General features: G+C 43.5%; 1 protein-coding gene across 3 annotated transcripts in view; it reads left to right on the top strand.

The window, feature by feature from the left end:
* Positions 1–4,349, top strand: part of LOC128738976 (GPI inositol-deacylase) — a 666,126-nt gene extending 661,777 nt beyond the window's left edge. For 2 of the 3 annotated variants that reach the window (XM_053834512.1, XM_053834504.1), the window contains one exon: positions 4,173–4,349. In XM_053834512.1, the coding sequence (XP_053690487.1) occupies positions 4,173–4,335 (163 nt within the window). In that variant the 3' untranslated portion in view covers positions 4,336–4,349. The remainder of the gene's footprint in view (positions 1–4,172) is intronic. The other variant, XR_008412136.1, reaches the window with a different exon arrangement.
* The last annotated feature ends 21,150 nt before the right edge of the window (positions 4,350–25,499 follow it).

The following is a 25,499-nucleotide window of genomic DNA, read 5'->3' as shown; positions in this document are numbered from 1 at the left end:
ATCCTGTGAGTTAATTTTCTCTGTATTGTATCCTTAACGTATACGCGCCATGGGGAATGCGATTCACTCTCGTGATTCGCTCTGTGTGTAAATATCACGGAAAAGGATCGCCAGGCGATAATTTTCGCAGATGAGAAAGGATTGCGATCATTGGATGATTATCGTTCTTTTTTCGCTTGGAAAAAAATGTAAGATTTTTCGGTTATGGATATTTTTGTTGCAATTGTGTTGGCGAATGGAAGATATAGTGATGTCTGATATTGTTTTAATATAAATACAAGGCAGCAACTTGCTGTTCATTAAAATGCTTGCAAAAAATATTATGGCTGAATTAAACAGATGTTTAGCAAGGTTTGAAATTTAAGAACGAGGTAGCGCGTGGAAAGCAAAGATTTGAATGGCCCTGCACGTTTATAAAACCACTCTGCGTACTCAGTTGCGTTGATACACTGTTATTCTGGTTATCCATATCACCACCTCTGTGGATTTAGGGCCATTATATAGTGGGATTTCACATTTGGCATAGTTTAATTTTGGCGTGCCTCGATTTTAGTAACAAAATAATCCGTTTTGGCAACATAAAACATTTCACTTAAAAAAATATGCTTAAATAACAGTCAGTTTCCGCATACAAGCCTTAAATGACGAAAAATGAATGTTACGAACAGTAATATTTTTATTGCCGTAGGACTACGTCTTATCGCAGGTTGCCAAAAACTTACTTGCACCGGACGGATAACTCTTGGCGGACTTGCAATCGTTGATTAATAATATTTAGTCAATTTCTAACGCATCTACATTCAATATTTTCATATCCAAAAAGGGTCTCGATTTGGCACGGTTTCGATTTTGGCAACATAGGGGACTAGGATTTGTTGGATTCGATTAGAAAAACTTGTGAATTTGCGTAAAAACCACGTAAATTTCGAAATTCGCGTTAAAAAACCTTATAATTTTCAAACCTAGATACGTATAAAAAAGATGTTTTGGGCACATCCACGTAAATTCCGAAATTCGTGTAAAAACCGGATTTAATCCAGCTGGTGGTGAAAGGAACCTTTGCTATACCATCTTACATGTTATTTGATATGGAACTCGAGACATCTTGGGAACATAATTCAACTGTTAGTTGACGTTTTACAATTTATTCCATATAACTTGAACTGACATTTAAATATAAAGAATGACAAAACCATTTATTTGGTAGTAAAATCATTAAAATCGATTTGGTTGTCCCAAAGTTATTTGAAAATTGATTTTTAGGAGAGGGCCTCAGAAAAAGCCAACCTAAACGCCAAACGAAAAAAATACAAATCTAAAATTGTTTTAAAAACCAAAAAGGTTTACTAAATTTGAACATGATTAAAGCACTTCTGAGTTTTGATAGATCCTTTTTACAATAAATTGCTGAGTATGTATAGGTAAGTTGTATTTAGTTACGTCCTTTTAAAGTTTTAAAGGGTAGATTGCTCATATAAAGTAAATAAAAATCATCAATTGCACTTCCGCAATGAACATATATCGCAGCCTGTATTGTAATTGTTTTGCGAAATATGAGAAGTTTCGAGCCGGATTAAGTTGCCGTCGAGTGAATGACTACTTTACGACCTAAACCGAATCGCATCATCCGTGATCTCAAATCAGACTAGAAATATTCAAAATTTTACAATTGTTATCTCTTCCTCTTTTGCATCCGCCAACGCGGTTCGATACAAATCCACCTGCAAAGGCAAATCACACGTTAAGATAGCAATTTCAAACCTACTGTGTTACCTGACTCACTGCGAATATGCGTTGTGTTCGCGGGATCGTGTTGGTTCGAAAGGTTTCGAAAAATATCGCCTTTGTATCGAAAATATCGTTAATTTTGATCACTAAAAATAACGTACTTAAACATTATATTTCAAGTGCGAGTAGTACGCAATTATTGTATTGTGAAACTGAATTGTTATTTATGCAACTTTTTACAAATTAAATGCTATAACAAAAGCACAACTTATAAAAAATCGTTTGTTATCGGTATTGCCTGCATATGCGTTATAAACGAATAAAACGTATGGTTACGTTTTATTTCAATAATACGCATATTCGCAGTGAGTCAGGTAAAACAGTAGTAAAATATTTTAAAATGAAGTCTATTATGTTAAAAGACGTAGTCCTACGTCAAAATTATCAAGCTCATTTTTATGTAATAACGGCCATCTTAGTGTTTACACAGCTGTGCTAGTGGTATACGGCTTCTATTTGCCAATATCAATTCAAAATTATGCGTAGGTACCCGCCGCTCGTGGATTCCTGTGTTTGCTGCTTGCGATAAAATTTTCTTCCGATCGCTGTACTGCATTATCGCCAAGTGATTCGATCGGAAGTTCAAGACTCATCACTCACTCGTATCGGGAAACGATAATTATTGCCGATCCGTTCACTCGGAGAGAATCAAATATGACACACGCAAGCAGCGATACACACACAAAGGTTTATCGGTGATAGAGGTTCACGTGTTGTTCTTTCGCCTTATACTTTTGCGTCTTTGGTTCTCTTTTCGCAAGAAGATACAAGCATGTCGTGATCTGCATGTATTGAATCGGCAAATGAATGGGGAGTGAGTGAGTTTTGAACCGATTCGAACCAACCTTGGCGTAGCAACTAGCTTGGAACGTAAGACGACTGTGAAGGATTTGGGAATTCTGATCGACAGCAAACTTAGATTCGTAGAACACATCTCTGCTGTTACGGCTAAGGTATACGCAATGTTGGGGTTCATGAAAAGAAATACAAATAGACCAAGCCTCGTGTTTTTAGTCTTGACCTTGAAATGCGGTCAAGCATATATACAGTGGACTCTCTGAAAATTTAATTGTTCAGAAAAGTTAAGCGACTATCAGCTCTCACGCAACGCTCCAAAAAGTTAATTTTTGCCTTAACTTTTCTGAGAGTTTGAATTTATAAGTTGTCCAACCGTTCGTCCACACACATGTATTTACTTTCTATCTTTAATTTTCTTCATTTTTCGGTTTATTGTCGCCTTTCCACAGTTTCGTACAGAGTCGTAACTATGATTAAATCAAACTCAAGTACCGGACAGTTGCAAGAATAGTTCAATACGGGCACATAGTTACTTCAGTATTATTAATAACGTACTGGAAAATCGCAAACTCAGATTGAATTTTAAATGCAAAAGAAGGAACAACAAGCAACTAAAAATAAGCGCGAACACCATCAAAACGTAGTTGCAGACTACGAAAAAAAACAAAAGTAAACTAGTGTAACCGACTATTTTAAACTTACTTTTTATTTTAAAGGAACTAAGTATTATTTCATAAAGATCTTCCTACATTTTTCTTTCCATTACAACTTCCATACATAAAAATGTGTATCCTATATACCGGAATGCATTTTTCGCTTTTGTATTTATTATTTTCAATGATTTTTAGGACATTTCGGAAAAGTTAATCGACCCATTCACCAATCGATTAACGTTTCCGAGAGTGCACTGTATTGATAAATTTTGAAACGGTGGTTCTATAATTGATAAAAGGACGGTAGGGGAAAGTAATGAAGAATTTTTTTGAATGGAGGGGAAAGACTGGAAAGGTGAGGGGAGGTTATTGGTAGCTACGCTGAACAAGTTGTCGTGACTCCTACCTTTTGTCCAATGCTGGAAGGTGCATGGGTCGAACCAAGCTATAATCTGAGATTATAACAGGATTCGAAGCCACAGCACCCGCCAGGCCATCTGGATCGCTGGTACTTGTACCTTTGTCCAGCGCCTCTATGATTTAAAGATACAAGTACCAGCGAGCCACATGCCCTGGCGGGTGTTGTGGGTTCGAATCTGGTTATAATCTCAGATTATAGCTTGGTTCGACCCATGCACCTTCCAGCGTTGGACAAAAGGTAGGAATCACAACGACAACTTGTTCAGCGTAGCTACCAATAACCCCCCCCCCCCCCCCCCTCACCTCTACTTTTTCCCCTCCCTTCAAAAAAATTCTTGATTACTTTCCCCTACTATCCTTATTTTCTGTAATATTTGCTATTGAATCCCAGTTTTTTTTTATGCAATGTGTACCCCCCAGAAGCCGTATATGTGTTAGTGTTCAAAGCCCTATTGCAATAGCAATATTTTGTTTGCTTCTCTGTTCTATTAATTTCTTTGTTTTCTTTTTCAGCAAAGGATACAAACATATTGCTGGAATCCTGTATCTATTAGCAGTTGTGTGCATCGTATACTGTCAAGTACTAATATATAGGCTCAATTTTGTGATATCTTCGGTTTTTCTTATCGTTACTGTCCACCAAGTATTTGGGCAAAAGCGAAACGTTGAAAATTAAATTTGTTTGAAACAAGGAATACATAAACCTTTTGCAAAGACCCTATTATTAATAAGACTGGCAAAGCTAAGCAAATGTCTTTCTAAGACTTGACCCTTCTTTATCGACAGACTTCACAGTCGGCTATTAGCGTACAGGATAATTACGGGGCTAGTGCAACGATCCTACTGACTCTATCTTGCAACACCGCTTAGCCGAGATTCGAACATATGACGACTGGCTTGTTAGGCTAGCCATCGTACCTCGAAACCAACTGAGCGGTTCTCTGTTATTTTTTCCTATATACGTCACGCGTCACTTCATAGCACTCACTCACACAGATGTATGTAGGGACCACCTTGGTCGGCAGAGCGAGCCAGAGCTGCCATAAATACAGATATTTGTGCATACATAAATTTGGGACCCTACCGTTTTCTCCGGAGTATTTAATTTTCTCGATCTAATCTTTTAAATAACATAAATAGTTTTTGGACTACTTCAAAATTCAGGAACATTAGTAGAGCCAGAAATCACAGCAACTGAAATAATTGATGGGTCCCAAATTTATGTATGCACAAATATCTGTATTTGTGGCGGCTCTGGAGCGAGCTGCTATCAGTGTCTCCCGAGTATTAGCAGAGCTGCCAGTCTTCTTGTTACAGGGGTCCTTGCCGTTTGATTATTTTGTGATAATATCAAAAACCCTGCTTAACTCTTTTACTAGCTCTGTCATGAATGAATCAATGAATATAGGGAAACAAAAGCTCCATGCGACATGAGTCTAGTTGTCGCTACGGTAAAATGATGATATTTGTTGTTGTTGTTGTTTGTATGTTCGGCCAGCGGAATTTCGTCGAGGATCATCATTTGGCTAGTTCGGCAAGTCAAGTGACGAGTCGCATAGGTATGAGTATTACAGCCTTTATTCGCCTACAGCTAAGATTATTAAAGAAACTAGATATGCAAGTCTTTGATTTCCTCATGCTTGAATAAAAAGTATGACATCAGTACTATCTACTGGCGCATAATGGGACCATTCTGGAAAAAGACGGTAAAAAGTCTTTTCTCGCATTTCCTGACGTTTTTGAGCTTAGGTGTCTTCGGAGGAGTTTCTTAGAACGGATTGCCATTTAAATTGGTATTTTGTAAGTGAGTGAATCTAACGTTTCTGGTATGTATGAAGTAATTAGAGTGGCTTGGTAAAATTTTGTGAAAGCAGAAGCAAAGGACAGTTTAAAGAAAACGGAATACAGAAACCAATATGACGTGAGTTTTAAATATTTATTTTATTAGGTTACTAAGCGCGTCCTTGAGTGACCAGAAGTGAAGAGGTTGACTCTCGTGGTCATAGCAACTACATGGCGTTGGTAGTCATGATGTTGTGCTGAAGTTCTTTATTGTTTAATACTTTTCGTTAAACCATTGGCGAATTGCAGTTTCTATCGCTCAAAAACATTTATTTTCACAAATCTTAAATTAATATTCTGATCGTGAAACTAATTTAAGATGCTATTCTCTACTTGTACAAAGTTTATAAAAGAATATTACTGTCAAATAAGTTTAGGAATGAAAGAGAGAATAATTTCCTTTTCAATTTTTTTTAATTAATTTTAATTTTTGTTGCTTAAATAAGTAATTAATCTATACTAACATATCTTTAGTAGCATGGTAGCTGCTGTCCTATATCTATTTTCAGAGAGCGAAAAAAGGCGCTATATCCTTGGCCTATTGCAGCTTGGCTTGTGGTTAATGCCATAAGTTCATCTCCGAGGGTCCGGAGTGTTACTTAACTTTTATTAGCAATGATACTCCCAACGTTTACAATTTACACTTATAAATATAGGAACGGTTGGTACGAGACGTCCCCGTTTCTTCTTCCCCTGTTGATTTGAAATGTATCTATGTGTGAATAACTTATTCACACAAGATTCATTTCGCATAATCGTCTTCGCGGCAATACTTCACAGTTGGCCTGGCCGATTAAACATTTGCAATATATCTCGAATATTATGCAAATGTTAATACAGACAAGAAAATAATTTGAAATATTTCTATGATTAGCAATATTTAAAATTATTTCCAGGAATCCTTAATTGTGGCTGTGATGGTATTAATAAGAATAAGAATAAGAATAAGAATTAGGTGTCTTCGGAGGAGTTTCTTAAAAAAGTATTCTACGTCTGTTGACATTTTCATACAATTATATGTTAAGGGGATAACATATTTGAAAAAAAATAACCTTTTTACCTTTGTTATACTATAACAAAAGTTTAAAAATTGTTCGAAAAACACGAAGTTGATCAGAGGCCCGGAGGGCCGAGTCACATATACCAGTCGATAAGGTTCGACGAATTGAGCAATGTCTGTGTGTGTGTGTGTGTGTGTGTGTGTGTGTGTGTGTGTGTGTGTGTGTGTGTGTGTGTGTGTGTGTGTGTGTGTGTGTGTGTGTGTGTGTGTGTGTGTGTGTGTGTGTGTGTGTGTGTGTGTGTGTGTGTGTGTGTGTGTGTGTGTGTGTGTGTGTGTGTGTGTGTGTGTGTGTGTGTGTGTGTGTGTGTGTGTGTGTGTGTGTGTGTGTGTGTGTGTGTGTGTGTGTGTGTGTGTGTGTGTGTGTGTGTGTGTGTGTGTGTGTGTGTGTGTGTGTGTGTTTTTTTTTTTTTTTAACGAATAGGGAAATCTGCTATCAGACACCTGAGAAGACAGCTCAGGGAGTGGAGTTTGGTATCCCGTGAAGATCGTGAAGATCCAGACCCACTAAAACCCTACTCGAGTCTCCAGCCTCAATCCCCCCTGGAACCACCTTATCGGTATTACTTCAGGGAGGGGCTATTGTGCTTAACGCACGCTCTTAGATAACTACTGGACTATGGTAGTTAGGCTGTTTATTCGCCGTTGATCGGCTTTCCAGCGGTTTTGTAGCTCAAGTACGATCTGGATAGCAGCCGCATTGACCGCACCCCAGACGTCCGAGCTAGAACACATCCTTTGGACTAAGTTATCCGGAGTAGTGTCCTGTCCGCTAACTGCCATCATGTTGCTTCTCACGCCCTCGAAACGAGGGCATATGAAGAAAGCATGTTCTGCAGTTTCCTCAACGTCCGCGCATTCGGGACACTCGGGGGACTCCGCATGCCCAAATTTGTGCAGATACTGTCTAAAACAACCATGCCCTGACAGAATCTGTGTCAGGTGGAAGTTGACTTCGCCATGACGCCTGTTGACCCATCCGGATAGTTCCGGGATAAGTCTATGTGTCCACCGGCCTTTTGTGGAATCAGACCATGCCCGCTGCCATGTGATCATCGAGGCCGATCTTGTGGTACTCCGTATGCCTCTAGTTCCACGTTGGTTGAAGCACTCTACGTCCTCGCTGATGATGATACCAATAGGCATCATACCCGCTAAGACGCAGATTGCGTCATGTGAAACTGTGCGATACGCACTCGCCACTCTTAAGCACATGAGACGATAGGTGCTTTCCAGCTTGGCTAGATAGCTTTTGGTACCTAACGCCGATGACCACACCGGCCCGCCATACCTGAGTATGGACTGGACCACGTTGGCTAAAAGCCTTCGCTTGCTGCCATATACCGCAGAGCTATTAGACATCATACGAGACAATGCCGAAATAGCTGTGGAAGCCTTCTTGCAGGCATAGTCGACGTGGCTCCCGAACTTGAGCTTGTCATCGACCATGACTCCAAGGAGTTTTAAGAACCGCATTGACGAAATAGTGCAGTCCCCGACACTGATATTTGCTTGCTGCACCGACTTGCGGTTGTTAACTACGATAACCTCCGTTTTATGATGCGCTAGGTCCAGTTTCCTGGATCACATCCAATCTTCAACAATGCTTATAGAGTGGGCAGCCGTCAACTCAACCTCTCTGATAGATTCACCGTAGACTTCCAAGGTGATATCGTCCGCAAAGCCGACAATCGCCACCTCTACCGGAAACTTTAGCTTCAACACCTCGTCATACATGACGTTCCACAACACCGGGCCCAGTATGGAACCTTGCGGAACCCCTGAGGTGATTGAAACGCATTTCTGACCCTCCTCCGTGTTGTAGCATAGCACACGATTCTGGAAATAATTTTCCAGAATTCTGTACAGCGACACCGGCACTTGGACGTTCCGAAGCGAGCTGGCTATGGAGTCCCAGCTAGCTCTATTAAACGCATTTCTCACGTCGAGCGTGACAACTGCGCAATAACGAATACCTGTCCTCTTGGGCTGGATTGCCACCTCGGCTGTCTTAGTGACAGACAAGATGGCATCCACCGTAGATTTGCCTTTTCGGAAGCCGAATTGGTTCCTTGACAGACCGTTTGTACCCTCCGTGTACTGTACGAGTCTGTTAAGGATAACCCTCACCAGCACCTTGCCGGCAGTATCGAGTAGACAGATCGGCCTATATGACGAGGGGACACCCGGAGGTTTTCCCGGCTTCGGCAATAGGACCAGGTTCTGTCGCTTCCATCTGTCCGGGAAGTGGCCAGCTTCCAGGCATCTATTCATTACTGCCCCGAATAATTCGGGAGCCTCTAAAATAGCCGCTTTAATGGCCATATTCGGGATACCGTCTGGCCCCGGTGCCTTGCTCACCTTTAGGGATTTAGCGATATCAATGAGTTCCTCGTTCGTAACCGTCACTTCCTCCCCGACCTCCAAACCGCCGTCGCCCACGTTACTTTGGATGTTCGGCTGGGAGGCCGACCATCCTACGCTATGGTCTGAGATACTGGAACGTCGGCCGTGGGACGACTCAGCGGCCTGGGGCCAGGGCCTTGGCTCGTGGCGCGGAAAGAGGCCCTCGATGATCCGCTCCAGCATCTCTGGCGATTGCTCAGCGGGCGCCATCACACCCTTGGTCTTTGCCATTACGACTCTGTAGGCATCACCCCACGGGTTCGCATTGGCACTAGCACATAACCTTTCAAAGCAGGCTCGTTTACTAGCTTTTATCCCGCTCTTAAGCGCTGCGCGTGCAGCAACAAGTGCTACTCGACATTCAGCCCTGCTTTCATCCGAACGAGCTCTTTGCATAATTCTCCTCGCACGAAAGCACGCTCCGCGGAGTTCCGCAATTTCATCTGTCCACCAGTAAGCCGGTGACCTGCCATACCTAGCACGACCTTTCCTAGGCATGGTAGCGTCACATGCTCGCGACAGTACCTCAACCAAATGATCAGCGTTCGGATCGGGCATACCGCGATCACCACACTCTCTCCGGATCGCTTCCACAAATACTTCGGGATCGAAGTATGATGTCTTCCATCCACGGGTGGTTGGAGTGTTGGCCCTACTCGCCGCCTGCCGCCTCGTTATCTGACCGACACCATAGCGGACCGCCTGATGGTCACTGTGAGTGTAGCCATTATCTACCCTCCAGTCTCCTATCAGACCAGGACTGCCGAAAGTCACGTCGATGATAGACTCCGCACCGTTCCTACTGAAGTTACTTGTGTTGCCGACCTTGGCCAGATCTACGTTAAGCTTTGCCAGAGCTTCAAGCGGAATCCGACCCCTATGGTTCGTGCGACGACTTCCCCACTCTACCGCCCAAGCGTTAAAGTCGCCCGCCACAACCACCGGCCTTAAACCAGTCAGCACAACTGATACTCGGTCTACCATCCGCGTAAACTGCTCGATAGACCAACTCGGCGGAGCATAACAACTGCAGTAGAACACTCCACCCACTTTGGCAACCGCAAATCCCTCGTCTGCAGTTGACACAACCTCCTGAACCGGGAACCTGCTTGTTGTCCATATAGCCGCCGTCGCAGACCTATCCGAGACCCAGTTGCCGTTTCCGGCAGGGACGCGATATGGATCCGAGACTATGGCAATGTCCATTGCTGACTCAGAAACTGCTTGGTGTAACAGCTGCTGAGCTGTGCTGCAGTGGTTCAGGTTGAGTTGTGTCACTTGCACTATGAACGTGGCTTAGACGCCGGCACACCGGCCGGGCACCTTGGACCTCCCGTTACGTGCTTTGCGTCCCGTTTACCGGTACAGATCAGGCACTTAGGAGGCTCCGCGCAGTCCTTTGCTTTATGGCCAGCACTGCCACATCTCCTGCACAACTGGCTCCTATCTGGCCCCTTGCAGTTCCAGGCTTTATGTCCGTGCTCGAAACACCGGAAGCAAGCTTCCGACTGCTTGGACACGCTCAGTGGGCATACCGACCACCCCACTTTTAGCCTAGCGGCTTTCAGGGCTTTGTTTCCGTCAATCAGCGGAAGTCGTATGGTGGCTACCTGGGTCCCGGCCGGACCCTTGCGTAGGCGAACCGCCTCGGTTGCCACCACCACTCCACTTTGCTCTTTGAGAGCTTGTACGACCTCACGCACTTCGGTGATCTCGTCCAGGTTCTTAAGCTGGAGAGTCACTTCTGGTGTGAGAGCACGTACCTTCACTCCGTCCCCGAGCACTCCTTCCGCTATGAGTTTGTATGCGGAACTCTTCTTTGTGGCGTCCTTCTTTAACTCGAGGATCGTATCGCCCGTGCGTGAGCGGCGGATGCTCCGTACGTCCGCGCCCAGATCCTTGAGTAGGGCGTCTCCTCTCATGGCCTTCAGAACCTCCGAGTATTTCGACCCGTCGGTTTTCAGGATAAGAGCGTCGCCCTTCTTCGCTCGCTTTCTTGCCGGTTTAGGTGGAGCAGTTTTTTTACTGGAGCCTCCTCCGCCTTTTCTCTTGGCCCTAACCTCGGTCCACGGGCCACCTGTCTTGGAGCTTCCCGCTGGTTCATCGGTTAGCTCTGCCAACCCGCTAGCCTGAGGGCTTTTACCGATCAGGCGTTTTTTCGGTCCGCCAGGGGTGCTATCCCCCGGGGACTGTCTCGGGCGCTTGGCGGATGCCTTACCGCTGCTGGTAGCGCTTTCCGTAGCCTCCTGGGCCGCGTTACGACACTCCGTCAACGGGCAAGCGTCCGTTTGTACTGCCTTCGACGCCTTCACGGTCACCTTCTTAGCCTCTCCTGCACGCGCCACGAGGTCGTTGTGCGTTTTGGTCGCTGCATTCAAGGTTCTCCGAAGCATGAGCAAGCTCTGCTTCAGGTCCTTGGAGAAATTGCAGCGACCTGACGTAAACTCGATTATTACCTCGAGCTGCTGTGACGCTGCTACCACTTTAGGTACAGCGTCTCTATTCTTCTCCATCGCCCTGATAAGCGCTGGGCCGTTCATCGCTGTGTCCGGCGTGGTAGGCATACCGCTGCCTTTGCCACCCACACTAGCGCTCCTAGTTGCATCCTTCTCCACCCTTGGTGGAGAACGCTGGATGCCTCCTCTAGCGAACGGGTTTTCCACCGCATCCACACTTGTTGTATTTTTGATTTTGTCTTCCATAAGAATCCCACGAGTTGAGGGGAAAGAAAAGTCCGCCACATCAGAGCCCCTCATGATGCGGTAAGGGCTGATTACTGTGGAGGGCGCTCTGGTACTCCACAGGCTCCGTTTGAGGCTGAGTATTTATAGAACCCCCCCCCACCATTCATCCCTCGGCACGGGTCGCATGACACCTTGGATTAGGGGTTTATCCATTCATGTTTTTACTTTTAGCCATGGATAATAGCTATTAAAACCATCCTCCTTTGGGGGCTTTGGACCCTCTGCTCAGGTTCTCGGTATTTTCAGGTTCATCGAACATGCTTCTACCGAGATCCGTCATTTGCAGGCGGAGAGTTTACACTCAGCCTTCGCATGAGTGCCCCCTTCTCTGTCCGCATACGACCCTAGTTTCCACCGGTTGTTCGATTTCCACTAAGGAGCGTATCCCGGATGGTACCACGAGCAGGTAGAGATAGGAGTTGCTAAATAAGAGGCTGTGGAACTTCGTGATAGTTCTGGAGCGCATTATTCAACCATTTACCATCCGTGTGTGTGTGTGTGTGTGTGTGTGTGTGTGTGTGTGTGTGTGTGTGTGTGTGTGTGTGTGTGTGTGTGTGTGTGTGTGTGTGTGTGTATGTGTGTATGTGTGTGTATGTATGTATGTATGTGACGCTTGACTTTAGTCGTCTGTTTCTCGGAGATGGCTGAGCCGATTCGTTTGCTATTACGCTTATTTGAAAGGTGTTATCACCTTGTAGATCACTATTGAATTGTTTCGCTGTCCGACATTTTGTTTAAAAGTTATAATAAAAAAGTAAAAATGTAAAAATTACGTGACATGATTTTCTCCGGAATCGCTCAACCGATTTCAACAATTTTAGTATAAAATGAAGGCTCTTGGTACTGCAAATTTTTTGGGAGAGTTATATCGAAAACAATCAAGCGGTTCAAAAGTTATGCTTAAAAATGTGCTTTTTCAAGGTGTCAATTAGTCGAACGTTTCTCAGAGATGGCCAAACCGATTTATGCGCTATTAGTCTCATTTGGTAGGTGATATAGCCTCATAGATCACTATTGATTTGTTTTTTGATTGGATGTTTAATTTGAAAGTTATGAGCAGTCGTGTACAGCATAATAAAATTTACAATTGTTTATAACGATTTTAACCAGATAATTAATCAGATTTCAATTATCTTAGTATCAAACGAGAGGCCTTAACGCCGTGAACATATCTGGTAAATCTTATTAGAATTGGCCTTACCAATCAAAAGTTATTTGAAAAACATTGATGAAATTATTTATGTAAACTTTACTGATATGAACCAAATAGAAAAAAAAACGCGATCATGTGCTCTAGCGCAAAAATGCTTAATTTTCCAGGTGGTGTGTCTTTGGAAAAGTTTATTTAAAAAATATGGCGCTACTTTTTGCATTATTAGGGTGACCGTAAATCTACCTATTAGGGTGATTCCAATTTTTGTTTTTTAAAATGCGTCCGAAAAAGTACAGTGTCTCCACAAAAGTTGTAGAACACAGTAAAATAAGCAACTTTGCTGTACATAGTAACTATCTACCTCTTACTGGTGCAGCGAAAATTGAGACATCGAATAGCGGTTACGTCACAATTTAGATAGTTAATTTTTACACGTCAAAAAAAATCAGCCCAAACGATCCTCTAGATACTGAGATACACGCACCATTGATGAAAACATATGGCTTCGAGGAGAGCGCGTTTAAACTATTGTACAGCACTGCACTTCCCTTCAAGCGATCCCACAATTTTATTGCAAATTCTCAACGAGACCACGTACCGAAAAATAGTTTGGACTCAACATTTCTGAAGATAAAAGGCTTCTGAAAATGCAAATCAAACAAGTTTTTCGACTTTCCAGTGAGGGTCCCCCCTTAAATATTAATCCTTCCCAAGAACTTTGCACACGATTTTTTGATTGATTTCAAATATTCTACAAATTTATCAGTATATTAGATACACATGCATATGTGTTGATAATAACTACCATTACTGCACAGAACAGAAGTGGAAGTTCGAACAATCGTTCGAGCAAAACCTGGCATCTACGCTCTGGTCTAAAACTCTACCAATAAGTAAGAACTTTGACTACTTTTTGTTTTGAGTGCACTTGTCATTCAAAATCTCGTCTAAAAGAAATTCCTCAACTCGTCCAAACATTTCAGCTTTACTTCGCACATAGGAGTATTTGATGCAAAATGTTGGCCATAAGTCCAAAATGGAAAATGCATGATTTTATCAAAATACCGTGGACCCCCGTTCGTTTGACCATTTTTAATCTGAACACTTTTTAATTTGAACCCTGTTGGTTTGCACGACGTGCAAATTAAAAATGGTTCAAATGTCATTCTCAACATGACATCATTTGTTCGATTCGTTTGTACTGACCTAGCGTGTTTAATCGGTTTCACATTTCGTTTTCCTAACGATTAAGAGAGAAATCCGATCGGAAAATGCAATATTCGCACTTGCAACTGCCAACTAAAACAAACCACCAAAACAATAACAAAGATCAGGGCGGCCAGTTCACACAGGTTTCAGCATATTTCGGGTTACCAGTTGTTCAAATTAAAAAGTAACCCCGTTAGTTATATATATATATTGCTCTTTGCATTGAAAGTTGGATTTTGAACACACTTGTCCAGTCACACATTTTGTAGGTGAGAAAAGTTGCCAAAATTTCGTGGGAAAAAACCATGAATCTTGGTTGATTTCTTCTATTTAAATTCTAATGCTTACGTAGAGTTGTTATCGACGCAAAGAATAATATAAAAATAGTTTCTAAATACATAATTCCACGCATAATTCATAACTTGAATAAATATGCAGCATATATGAAATAAATGAAAAATTAAATACTATTTGCTTTCCCTACAACTGGTACTGGCGCCACTGCTAAATCAAATGTCAGCTCAGATGGGAGAGTTGTAATGATGGGAAATGTCGGTCAAAATCTATAACGATTATTGATAAAGTTTCGTTATCGTTAATAATTAATAACGATAATATTGCCATAAGCAAAAATACGTAAGAAATAGAACGAAAATGTTAAAATAATAACAAATCGAGAAGAAGATTTCACTTTAAACCCTCCAATTTTTGATATTCTTCCATGACGATAAAGTTTGATGGTATTATCGATATAAGATTACTAGCGATATTATCAGTAGCACACTTTTCATCACAGTTTTGAAGGTTGCACTTAATAACTGTGCAGTCCAATTGAGTGTGAAGAGCGCAATATATATATATATATATATATATATATATATATATATATATATATATATATATATATATATATATATATATATATATATATATATATATATATATATATATATATATATATATATATATATATATATATATATATATATATATATATATATATATATATATATATATATCCAGCTTTTTACGCGCTATAATGGTGGCCGCTATAAATTGTGTTCGTAATATGCGAACAATCTTTTTGACAACTCTGCATACATCAAATCTGGCACTCTTCTCTTGCAACACTGCCGTGCTCTTTCTTTCGTTTACGCCAAAGAAGGAGAGCAAAAATATGCGAAATGTAAACAAAACTATTGCTCTCCTTCTTTTGCGTAAACGAAAGAAAGAGCAACACTGCTGTACAGGAGAAGAGTGCTCAGTTTTGATGGATGCAGAGTTGTCAAAAAGATTGTTTGCATATTACGAACACAATTTATAGCGTCCGCCATTATAGCGCGTAAAAAGCTGGATATATATATATATATATATATATATATATATATATATATATATATATATATATATATATATATATATATATATATATATATATATATATATATATATATTCTATATATATAGTTTTAGATGGCAGAAATTTTTTCTATGGTGAATTACGACCCCTTCCCCTTTTAAGAGGGGAGCTTCCATACAAATGAAATTCAAATTTCCTTATAACTTGAGAACTAATCAAGCAAATGGAACCAAATTTGGCATGTGAGAGATTTTGGAGTCTTGAATTGAACTTTCCGCTCAAACACGGCAAGGGCGCGTATGTCCTCCGTAAGCAGCGTCACGGCTTCAAGTCCATAAAGAACTACCGGTCTAATAATGGTTTTGTACATTGTTAGCTTCGTGCGGCGGCGTATGCTTCCTGATCGTAGCGTTCTACGAAGGGCAAAGTAGGCCCGATTTCCCGCTTGGATGCGCCGCTGGATCTACTTACTAGTGTTGTTGTCCGCGGTCACCAGCGATCCCAAATACACGAACTCCTCTACCACTTCTAGTTCGTCGCCGTCAACGGTTACCGTCCGTGGGAGGCACGCATTTGTTTCCTTTGAGCCTCTTCCTTTCATGTATTTGGTCTTCGACGCATTTATTTTTAGCCCAAATCTCCTAGACTCCACTTTCAGTCTGGCGTAGATTGCCTCCGCCGTCGCAAAGTTCCTGGCAATGATATCGAAGTCATCTGCAAAGCCTAGGAGTTGGCTACTCTTGGTAAAAATCGTGCCTCTCGTTTCGATGCCCGCTCGTCGGATCACCCCCTCAAGAGCGATGTTGAACAGCATGCAGGATAGACGGTCACCTTGTCTCAACCCTCGTCGCGTCTCGAAGGGACTCGAGAGTGTCCCAGAGGTGCGTACGAAACACATCACTCGAACCAATGTAGCTCTGATCAGTCGCGTCAGTTTGTCCGGAAAACCGTATTCGTGCATTATCTGCCATAGCTTGTCTCGATCGACTGTATCGTATGCTGCTTTGAAATCAATAAAGATGTGATGCGTGGGCACGTTGTATTCCCGACATTTCTGCAAGATCTGTCGGATAGTAAAAATTTGGTCCGTAGTTGCGCGAGCCCCCATGAAACCCGCCTGATAATTCCCTACGAAACCTTGTGCTATCGGTGACAGCCGGCGTAACAGGATCTGGGAAAGTACCTTGTAGGCGGCGTTTACCAGCGTAATACCACGATAGTTGCAGCAGTCTAGCCGATCACCCTTTTTGTAGATGGGACAAACCACTCCTTCCATCCATTCCTCCGGTAGCTTTTCCTCCTCCCAAATCCTAGAAATAACCCAGTGTAGAGCCTTTGCTAGCGTTTCTCCGCCATGTTTATAAAGCTCTGTCGGTAGGCGGTCCTTCCCAGCGGCTTTATTGGTCTTCAGCAGCCTGATTTCTCGTTTGACTTCTTGGAGATCAGGTGCGAGGACATCACTATCTTCCATGGGCGCTCCTAGGTTAATTTCCGTTCCGCCTCCTTCTTCGACTTCGCCATTGAGGTGTTCATCGAAGAACTGCTTCCACCTGTCGACCACCTCGCGCTCGTTTGTAATTAGATTCCCTCCCTCGTCCCTACACATGTCAGGTTTCGGTGTGTAGCCCTTTCGAGTTTGGTTCACCTTCTCATAAAACTTGCGCGTGTCATTAGCTCGGAATAGTTGCTCTAATTCTTCACGATCTCTGTCCTCCCTTTGGCGCTTTTTTCTCCTCAAGATCGTGGTCAACTGGTTCCTAGCTCGTCGGTACTTGGCCAGGTTCTCTCTAGTGGCAATACTTAGATAATTTCTCCAAGCATTTTTTTTCTCTTCCACCGCTTGTTGGCATTCCCCATCAAACCAATCATTTTGTGTACTCCGAGGCTCAATACCTAGTGCCGCGGTAGCGGCCTCTCCGATGGCCGAGCGTATTCTGCCCCAACCGTCTTCGAGGTTTGAAGCACCTAACTCCTCGGAAGAAGGCAGTGCCTCATTCAGTACTCGCGCGTAGTTCTCGGCAGCTAGTGGGTTGTCTAGCTGCCTGATGTTCAGCCGAGGAGGGCGGCTTTGACGTGTCCGGTATACGGTGGACAGCTTCGAGCGCACATGTACTGCTACTAGGTAATGGTCAGAATCAATATCCGCACCCCGACGGGAGCGTACGTTCGTGATGTTAGAGAAGAACCGGCCCTCTATGAGAACGTGGTCAATTTGGTTCATTGTGCGTTGGTCAGGTGATCTCCAGGTGGCTTTGTGGATATCCTTGCGCGGGAAAAAGGTGCTTCGGATCACCAGGCCTCGGGAAGCTGCGAAGTTTATACATCGTTGGCCGTTATCGTTTGTGTCGGTGTGCAGGCTATGGGGTCCTACCACCGGTCTATACATTTCTTCCCTACCGACCTGGGCGTTCATATCCCCGATGACGATCTTGATGTCCCGTGACGAGCAGCTGTCGTACGTTGCCTCCAGCCTCGCGTAGAACGCTTCTTTCTCATCGTCGGGTCTACCTTCGTGCGGGCAGTGCACGTTAATGATGCTATAATTGAAGAAACGGCCCTTTATCCTCAATACACACATTCTCTCGTAGATCGCCTTCCAATCAATCACGCGATCCTGCATTCCGCCCAGCACTACAAAGCCCGTCCCCAGTTCGTTGGTAGCGCCACCGCTCTGGTAAAACTGGGCCTTTCCGCCACGGATCTTCCATACCTTCTCTCCTTTGCGACAGATTTCCTGCAGAGCTACGATGCCGAGTTTGCGGGGTTCCAGCTGTTCAATCAGCACCCGCTCGCAACCTGCGAAATTTAGCGATCTGCAGTTCCAAGTCCCGAGTCTCCATTCGTCGTCCTTATTCCGTCGCCTAGGTCGATGCCGAATATTCCGCTCCGTATATGCTTGAATGTTGTTAGTTTGTGTTGTTTAGGTGTGTAGCCGTACTGGGGCAACACTACCGAGTCTCGTGATGGGGCTGCCATCTTATAGTGCCGAGACTCACTACCTCCTTCCCGGTTAGTATACGACCTTAGTTTCCACCGGGGTTGGTTACCCGATCTCCGCTAAGGTTGCTCGTATTCCGGCTGGTACCACGAGGAGGTCGGGATCGGAGTGGCTGGATAAGAGGCTAACGACCACTATGGGGTCTATATTCCGCATTATCCAGCCGTTTACCAACCAGGAGCAATAAGAAATGTGTAACATCTTCTATATATATATATATATATATATATATATATATATATATATATATATATATATATATATATATATATATATCTATACCTATAAAGAAGGATTTCTGTCTGTCTGTCTGTCTGTCTGTCTGTCTGTCTGTCCGTATGTTCCTTATAGAATCGAAAACTACTGAACCAATCGGCATGAAAATATGCATGTAGAGGTTTTTTGGGGCCAGAAAAGGTTTTAGTGATGGTTAGAAACCCCTCCCCCCACTAAGAGGGGGGGCTCCCATACAAATGAAACACAAATTTCTGCATAACTCGACAACTAATCAAGCAAATAGAACAAAATTTGGCATGTGGGTGTTTTCGGTGACAAGAATTTATTCTATGCTAAATTGAGACCCTTCCCCTCTTTATAAGGGGAATTATAACTCCTCTCCTCTTTAAAAGGGGGGCTTGCATACAAATTTCCTCATAACTCGAGAAGTAATTAAGCAAATAGAACCAAATTTGGCATGTGAAGGTTTTCGAGGGCAAGAATATTTTCTATAGTAAATTAGCACCACTCCCCACTTTAAGAGGGGGGGCTCCTATACAAACGTAATACAAATTTCCTCATAACTCGAGAACTAATCAAGCAAATGGAACAACGTTTGGCACGTGGGTGTTTTTGGAGACAAATTTTTTTTTATGATGAATAGGGACCCCTCCCCACTTTAGGAAGGGGGGCTCCTATACAAATGAAATGCAAATTTCCTCATAACTCGAGAATTAATCAAGCAAATGGAACCAACTTTGGCATGTGAAAGTTTTCTAGGGCATGAATACTTTCTATGGTGAATTAGAACCCCTCCCCACTTTAAGAGGGGGGGCTCCTATACAAACGAAATACAAATTTCCTCATAACTCGAGAACTAATCAAGCAAATGGAACCAAATTTGACACGTGGGTGTTTTTGGAGACAAAAATTTTTTCTATGATGAACTGGGACCCCTCCTCACTTTAGGAGGGGGGCTCCTATACAAATGAAATACAAATTTCCTCATAACTCGAGAGCTAATCAAGCAAATGAAACCAAATTTGGCATGTGAAAGTTTTCGAGGGCAAGAATATTTTCTATGGTGAATAAGGACCCCTCCCAACTTTAAGAGGGGGGGCTCCTATACAAACGAAATACAAATTTCCTCATAACTCGAGAACTAATCAAGCAAATGGAACCAAATTTGGCACGTGGGTGTTTTTGGAGACAAAAATTTTTTCTATGATAAATTGGGACCCCTACCCACTTTAGGAGGGGGGGCTCCTATACAAATGAAATTCAAATTTCCTCATAACTCGAGAACTAATTAAGCAAATAGAACCAAATTTGGCATGTGGAGGTTTCTGGAGGCAAAAATATTTTCTATGGTGAATTAGGACCCCTCCCAACTTTAAGAGGGGGTGCTTCTACACAAATGAAATACAAATTTCCTCATAATTCGAGAACTAATCAAGCAAATGGAACCATATTTGGCATGTGGGTGTTTTTGGAGGCAACCATTTTTTCTATGATGAATTAGGACCCCTTACCTTTTTAAGAGGGGGGGCTCTCATACAAACGAAATACAAATTTCCTCATAACTCTAGAACTAATCAAGCAAATGGAACCAAATTTATCATGTGGGTGTTTTTGCAGGCAAGAATATTTTCTATGGATTTCCCCACTTTAAGAGGGTGGGGGGCTCCTATACAAATGAAAAACAAATTTCCTCATAACTCGAGAACTAATCAAACAAATGGAACCAAATTTGACATGTAAGTGGTTTTGGACGCAAGATTTTTTTCTATGGTGAATTGAAACCCCTCTCTTCTTTAGAAAGCGAGTTATGGCCCATCTCCCCTTTAAGAGGGTGGGCTTCCATACAAATGAAATGCAAATTTCCTCTTATCTCGAGAACTAATCAATCAAATGGAACCAAATTTGGCATGTGGGAGTTTTAGATGGCAGAAATTTTTTCTATGGTGAATTACGACCCCTTCCCCTTTTAAGAGGGGAGCTCCCATACAAATGAAATTCAAATTTCCTTATAATTTGAGAACTAATCAAGCAAATGGAACCAAATTCGGCATGTGGGAGATTTTGGGGTCTTGAATTTATTTTACGATAGTTAGAGACCTCTCACCCCTGTGGTAGGGGGATATGGACTCTCATACAAATAAAACAGAAATTTTTGCGAAACTCAAAAACTAATCGAACTCGAGAAATTCGAGACTCTTCCATAAAACATTAGTCAATACAAGACCACAAAAACTATCTATCGTAACACTAGATCATTCAGGACGAGACGGTCGCGAGTGTTGCCGGTGACCCACCGTCGGAAGCGCCGCCCACTGGGGGGCTTGCAAAACTCGAGATTGTGACAAAGATCATCCAAGATTCATGATTTATGTACGACACAGGTTAATTTGTGGCAATACGAAGTTTGTCGGGTCAGCTAGTATATATATATATATATATATATATATATATATATATATATATATATATATATATATATATATATATATATATATATATATACCGGGGTTGGTTAGCCGATCTCCGCTAAGGTTGCTCGTATTCCGGCTGGTACCACGAGGAGGTCGGGATCGGAGTGGCTGGATAAGAGGCTAACGACCACTATGGGGTCTATATTCCGCATTATCCAGCCGTTATATATATATATATATATATATATATATATATATATATATATATATATATATATATATATATATATATATATATATAGACCCCATAGTGGTCGTTAGCCTCTTATCCAGCCACTCCGATCCCGACCTCCTCGTGGTACCAGCCGGAATACGAGCAACCTTAGCGGAGATCGGCTAACCAACCCCGGTGGAAACTAAGGTCGTATACTAACCGGGAAGGAGGTAGTGAGTCTCGGCACTATAAGATGGCAGCCCCATCACGAGACTCGGTAGTGTTGCCCCAGTACGGCTACACACCTAAACAACACAAACTAACAACATTCAAGCATATACGGAGCGGAATATTCGGCATCGACCTAGGCGACGGAATAAGGACGACGAATGGAGACTCGGGACTTGGAACTGCAGATCGCTAAATTTCGCAGGTTGCGAGCGGGTGCTGATTGAACAGCTGGAACCCCGCAAACTCGGCATCGTAGCTCTGCAGGAAATCTGTCGCAAAGGAGAGAAGGTATGGAAGATCCGTGGCGGAAAGGCCCAGTTTTACCAGAGCGGTGGCGCTACCAACGAACTGGGGACGGGCTTTGTAGTGCTGGGCGGAATGCAGGATCGCGTGATTGATTGGAAGGCGATCTACGAGAGAATGTGTGTATTGAGGATAAAGGGCCGTTTCTTCAATTATAGCATCATTAACGTGCACTGCCCGCACGAAGGTAGACCCGACGATGAGAAAGAAGCGTTCTACGCGAGGCTGGAGGCAACGTACGACAGCTGCTCGTCACGGGACATCAAGATCGTCATCGGGGATATGAACGCCCAGGTCGGTAGGGAAGAAATGTATAGACCGGTGGTAGGACCCCATAGCCTGCACACCGACACAAACGATAACGGCCAACGATGTATAAACTTCGCAGCTTCCCGAGGCCTGGTGATCCGAAGCACCTTTTTCCCGCGCAAGGATATCCACAAAGCCTCCTGGAGATCACCTGACCAACGCACAATGAACCAAATTGACCACGTTCTCATAGAGGGCCGGTTCTTCTCTAACATCACGAACGTACGCTCCCGTCGGGGTGCGGATATTGATTCTGACCATTACCTAGTAGCAGTACATGTGCGCTCGAAGCTGTCCACCGTATACCGGACACGTCAAAGCCGCCCTCCTCGGCTGAACATCAGGCAGCTAGACAACCCACTAGCTGCCGAGAACTACGCGCGAGTACTGAATGAGGCACTGCCTTCTTCCGAGGAGTTAGGTGCTTCAAACCTCGAAGACGGTTGGGGCAGAATACGCTCGGCCATCGGAGAGGCCGCTACCGCGGCACTAGGTATTGAGCCTCGGAGTACACAAAATGATTGGTTTGATGGGGAATGCCAACAAGCGGTGGAAGAGAAAAAAAAATGCTTGGAGAAATTATCTAAGTATTGCCACTAGAGAGAACCTGGCCAAGTACCGACGAGCTAGGAACCAGTTGACCACGATCTTGAGGAGAAAAAAGCGCCAAAGGGAGGACAGAGATCGTGAAGAATTAGAGCAACTATTCCGAGCTAATGACACGCGCAAGTTTTATGAGAAGGTGAACCAAACTCGAAAGGGCTACACACCGAAACCTGACATGTGTAGGGACGAGGGAGGGAATCTAATTACAAACGAGCGCGAGGTGGTCGACAGGTGGAAGCAGTTCTTCGATGAACACCTCAATGGCGAAGTCGCAGAAGGAGGCGGAACGGAAATTAACCTAGGAGCGCCCATGGAAGATAGTGATGTCCTCGCACCTGATCTCCAAGAAGTCAAACGAGAAATCAGGCTGCTGAAGACCAATAAAGCCGCTGGGAAGGACCGCCTACCGACAGAGCTTTATAAACATGGCGGAGAAACGCTAGCAAAGGCTCTACACTGGGTTATTTCTAGGATTTGGGAGGAGGAAAAGCTACCGGAGGAATGGATGGAAGGAGTGGGTTGTCCCATCTACAAAAAGGGTGATCGGCTAGACTGCTGCAACTATCGTGGTATTACGCTGGTAAACGCCGCCTACAAGGTACTTTCCCAGATCCTGTTACGCCGGCTGTCACCGATAGCACAAGGTTTCGTAGGGAATTATCAGGCGGGTTTCATGGGGGCTCGCGCAACTACGGACCAAATTTTTACTATCCGACAGATCTTGCAGAAATGTCGGGAATACAACGTGCCCACGCATCACATCTTTATTGATTTCAAAGCAGCATACGATACAGTCGATCGAGACAAGCTATGGCAGATAATGCACGAATACGGTTTTCCGGACAAACTGACGCGACTGATCAGAGCTACATTGGTTCGAGTGATGTGTTTCGTACGCACCTCTGGGACACTCTCGAGTCCCTTCGAGACGCGACGAGGGTTGAGACAAGGTGACCGTCTATCCTGCATGCTGTTCAACATCGCTCTTGAGGGGGTGATCCGACGAGCGGGCATCGAAACGAGAGGCACGATTTTTACCAAGAGTAGCCAACTCCTAGGCTTTGCAGATGACTTCGATATCATTGCCAGGAACTTTGCGACGGCGGAGGCAATCTACGCCAGACTGAAAGTGGAGTCTAGGAGATTTGGGCTAAAAATAAATGCGTCGAAGACCAAATACATGAAAGGAAGAGGCTCAAAGGAAACAAATGCGTGCCTCCCACGGACGGTAACCGTTGACGGCGACGAACTAGAAGTGGTAGAGGAGTTCGTGTATTTGGGATCGCTGGTGACCGCGGACAACAACACTAGTAAGTAGATCCAGCGGCGCATCCAAGCGGGAAATCGGGCCTACTTTGCCCTTCGTAGAACGCTACGATCAGGAAGCATACGCCGCCGCACGAAGCTAACAATGTACAAAACCATTATTAGACCGGTAGTTCTTTATGGACTTGAAGCCGTGACGCTGCTTACGGAGGACATACGCGCCCTTGCCGTGTTTGAGCGGAAAGTGCTGCGGACGATATTTGGCGGAGTACAAACTGAAAGCGGAGAGTGGCGGAGGCGTCTGAATCACGAGCTACAGGCACTGCTTGGGGAGACTCCCGTCGTACATCTAGCGAAAGTTAGCAGGCTACGGTGGGCCGGACACGTCGTAAGGATGCCGGACGACAGTGCGACGAAAACGGTCCTCTTCAACAACCCCACCGGCACCAGGAACAGGGGGGCCCAACGTGCACGATGGCTCGACCAGGTCGAAAGCGATTTGCGACTTCTGAGACGACTAGGAAATTGGCGACGAGTGGCCCAAGACCGAGTTGAATGGAGACGAGTGCTTGAAACAGCACGAGCCACCCCGGCTCTATGCTGCTGAAGAAGAAGAAGATATATATATATATATATATATATATATATATATATATAGATATATCTTCTTCTTCTATAGTATATATATATATATATATATACTAGCTGACCCGATAAACTTCGTATTGCCACAAATTAACCTGTGTTGTACATAAATCATGAACCTCGGATGATCTTTGTCACAATCTCGAGTTTTGCAAGCCCTCCAGTGGGTGGCGCTTCCGACGGCGGGTCACCGGCAACACTCGCGACCGTCTCGTCCTGAATGATCTAGTGTTACTATAGATAGTTTTTGTGGTCTTGTATTGACTAATGTTTTATGGAAGAGTCTCGAATTTCTCGAGTTCGATTAGTTTTTGAGTTTCGCAAAAATTTCTGTTTTATTTGTATGAGAGTCCATATCCCCCTACCACAAGGGTGAGAGGTCTCTAACTATCGTAAAATAAATTCAAGACTCCAAAATCTCTCACATGCCAAATTTGGTTCCATTTGCTTGATTAGTTCTCAAGTTATAAGGAAATTTGAATTTCATTTGTATGGAAGCTCCCCTCTTAAAAGGGGAAGGGGTCGTAATTCACCATAGAAAAAATTTCTGCCATCTAAAACTCCCACATGCCAAATTTGGTTCCATTTGATTGATTAGTTCTCGAGATAAGAGGAAATTTGCATTTCATTTGTATGGAAGCCCACCCTCTTAAAGGGGAGATGGGCCATAACTCGCTTTCTAAAGAAGAGAGGGGTCTCAATTCACCATAGAAAAAAATCTTGCGTCCAAAACCACTTACATGTCCAATTTGGTTCCATTTGCTTGATTAGTTCTCGAGTTATGAGGAAATTTGTTTTTCATTTGTATAGGAGCCCCCCACCCCTCTTAAAGTGGGGAAATCCATAAAA

The sequence above is a fragment of the Sabethes cyaneus genome, chromosome 1 (genome assembly GCF_943734655.1).
Source record: "Sabethes cyaneus chromosome 1, idSabCyanKW18_F2, whole genome shotgun sequence".
In the NCBI taxonomy this organism is placed as follows: Eukaryota; Metazoa; Arthropoda; class Insecta; order Diptera; family Culicidae; genus Sabethes; species Sabethes cyaneus.
This window is presented reverse-complemented; position numbering and strand designations above follow the sequence as displayed.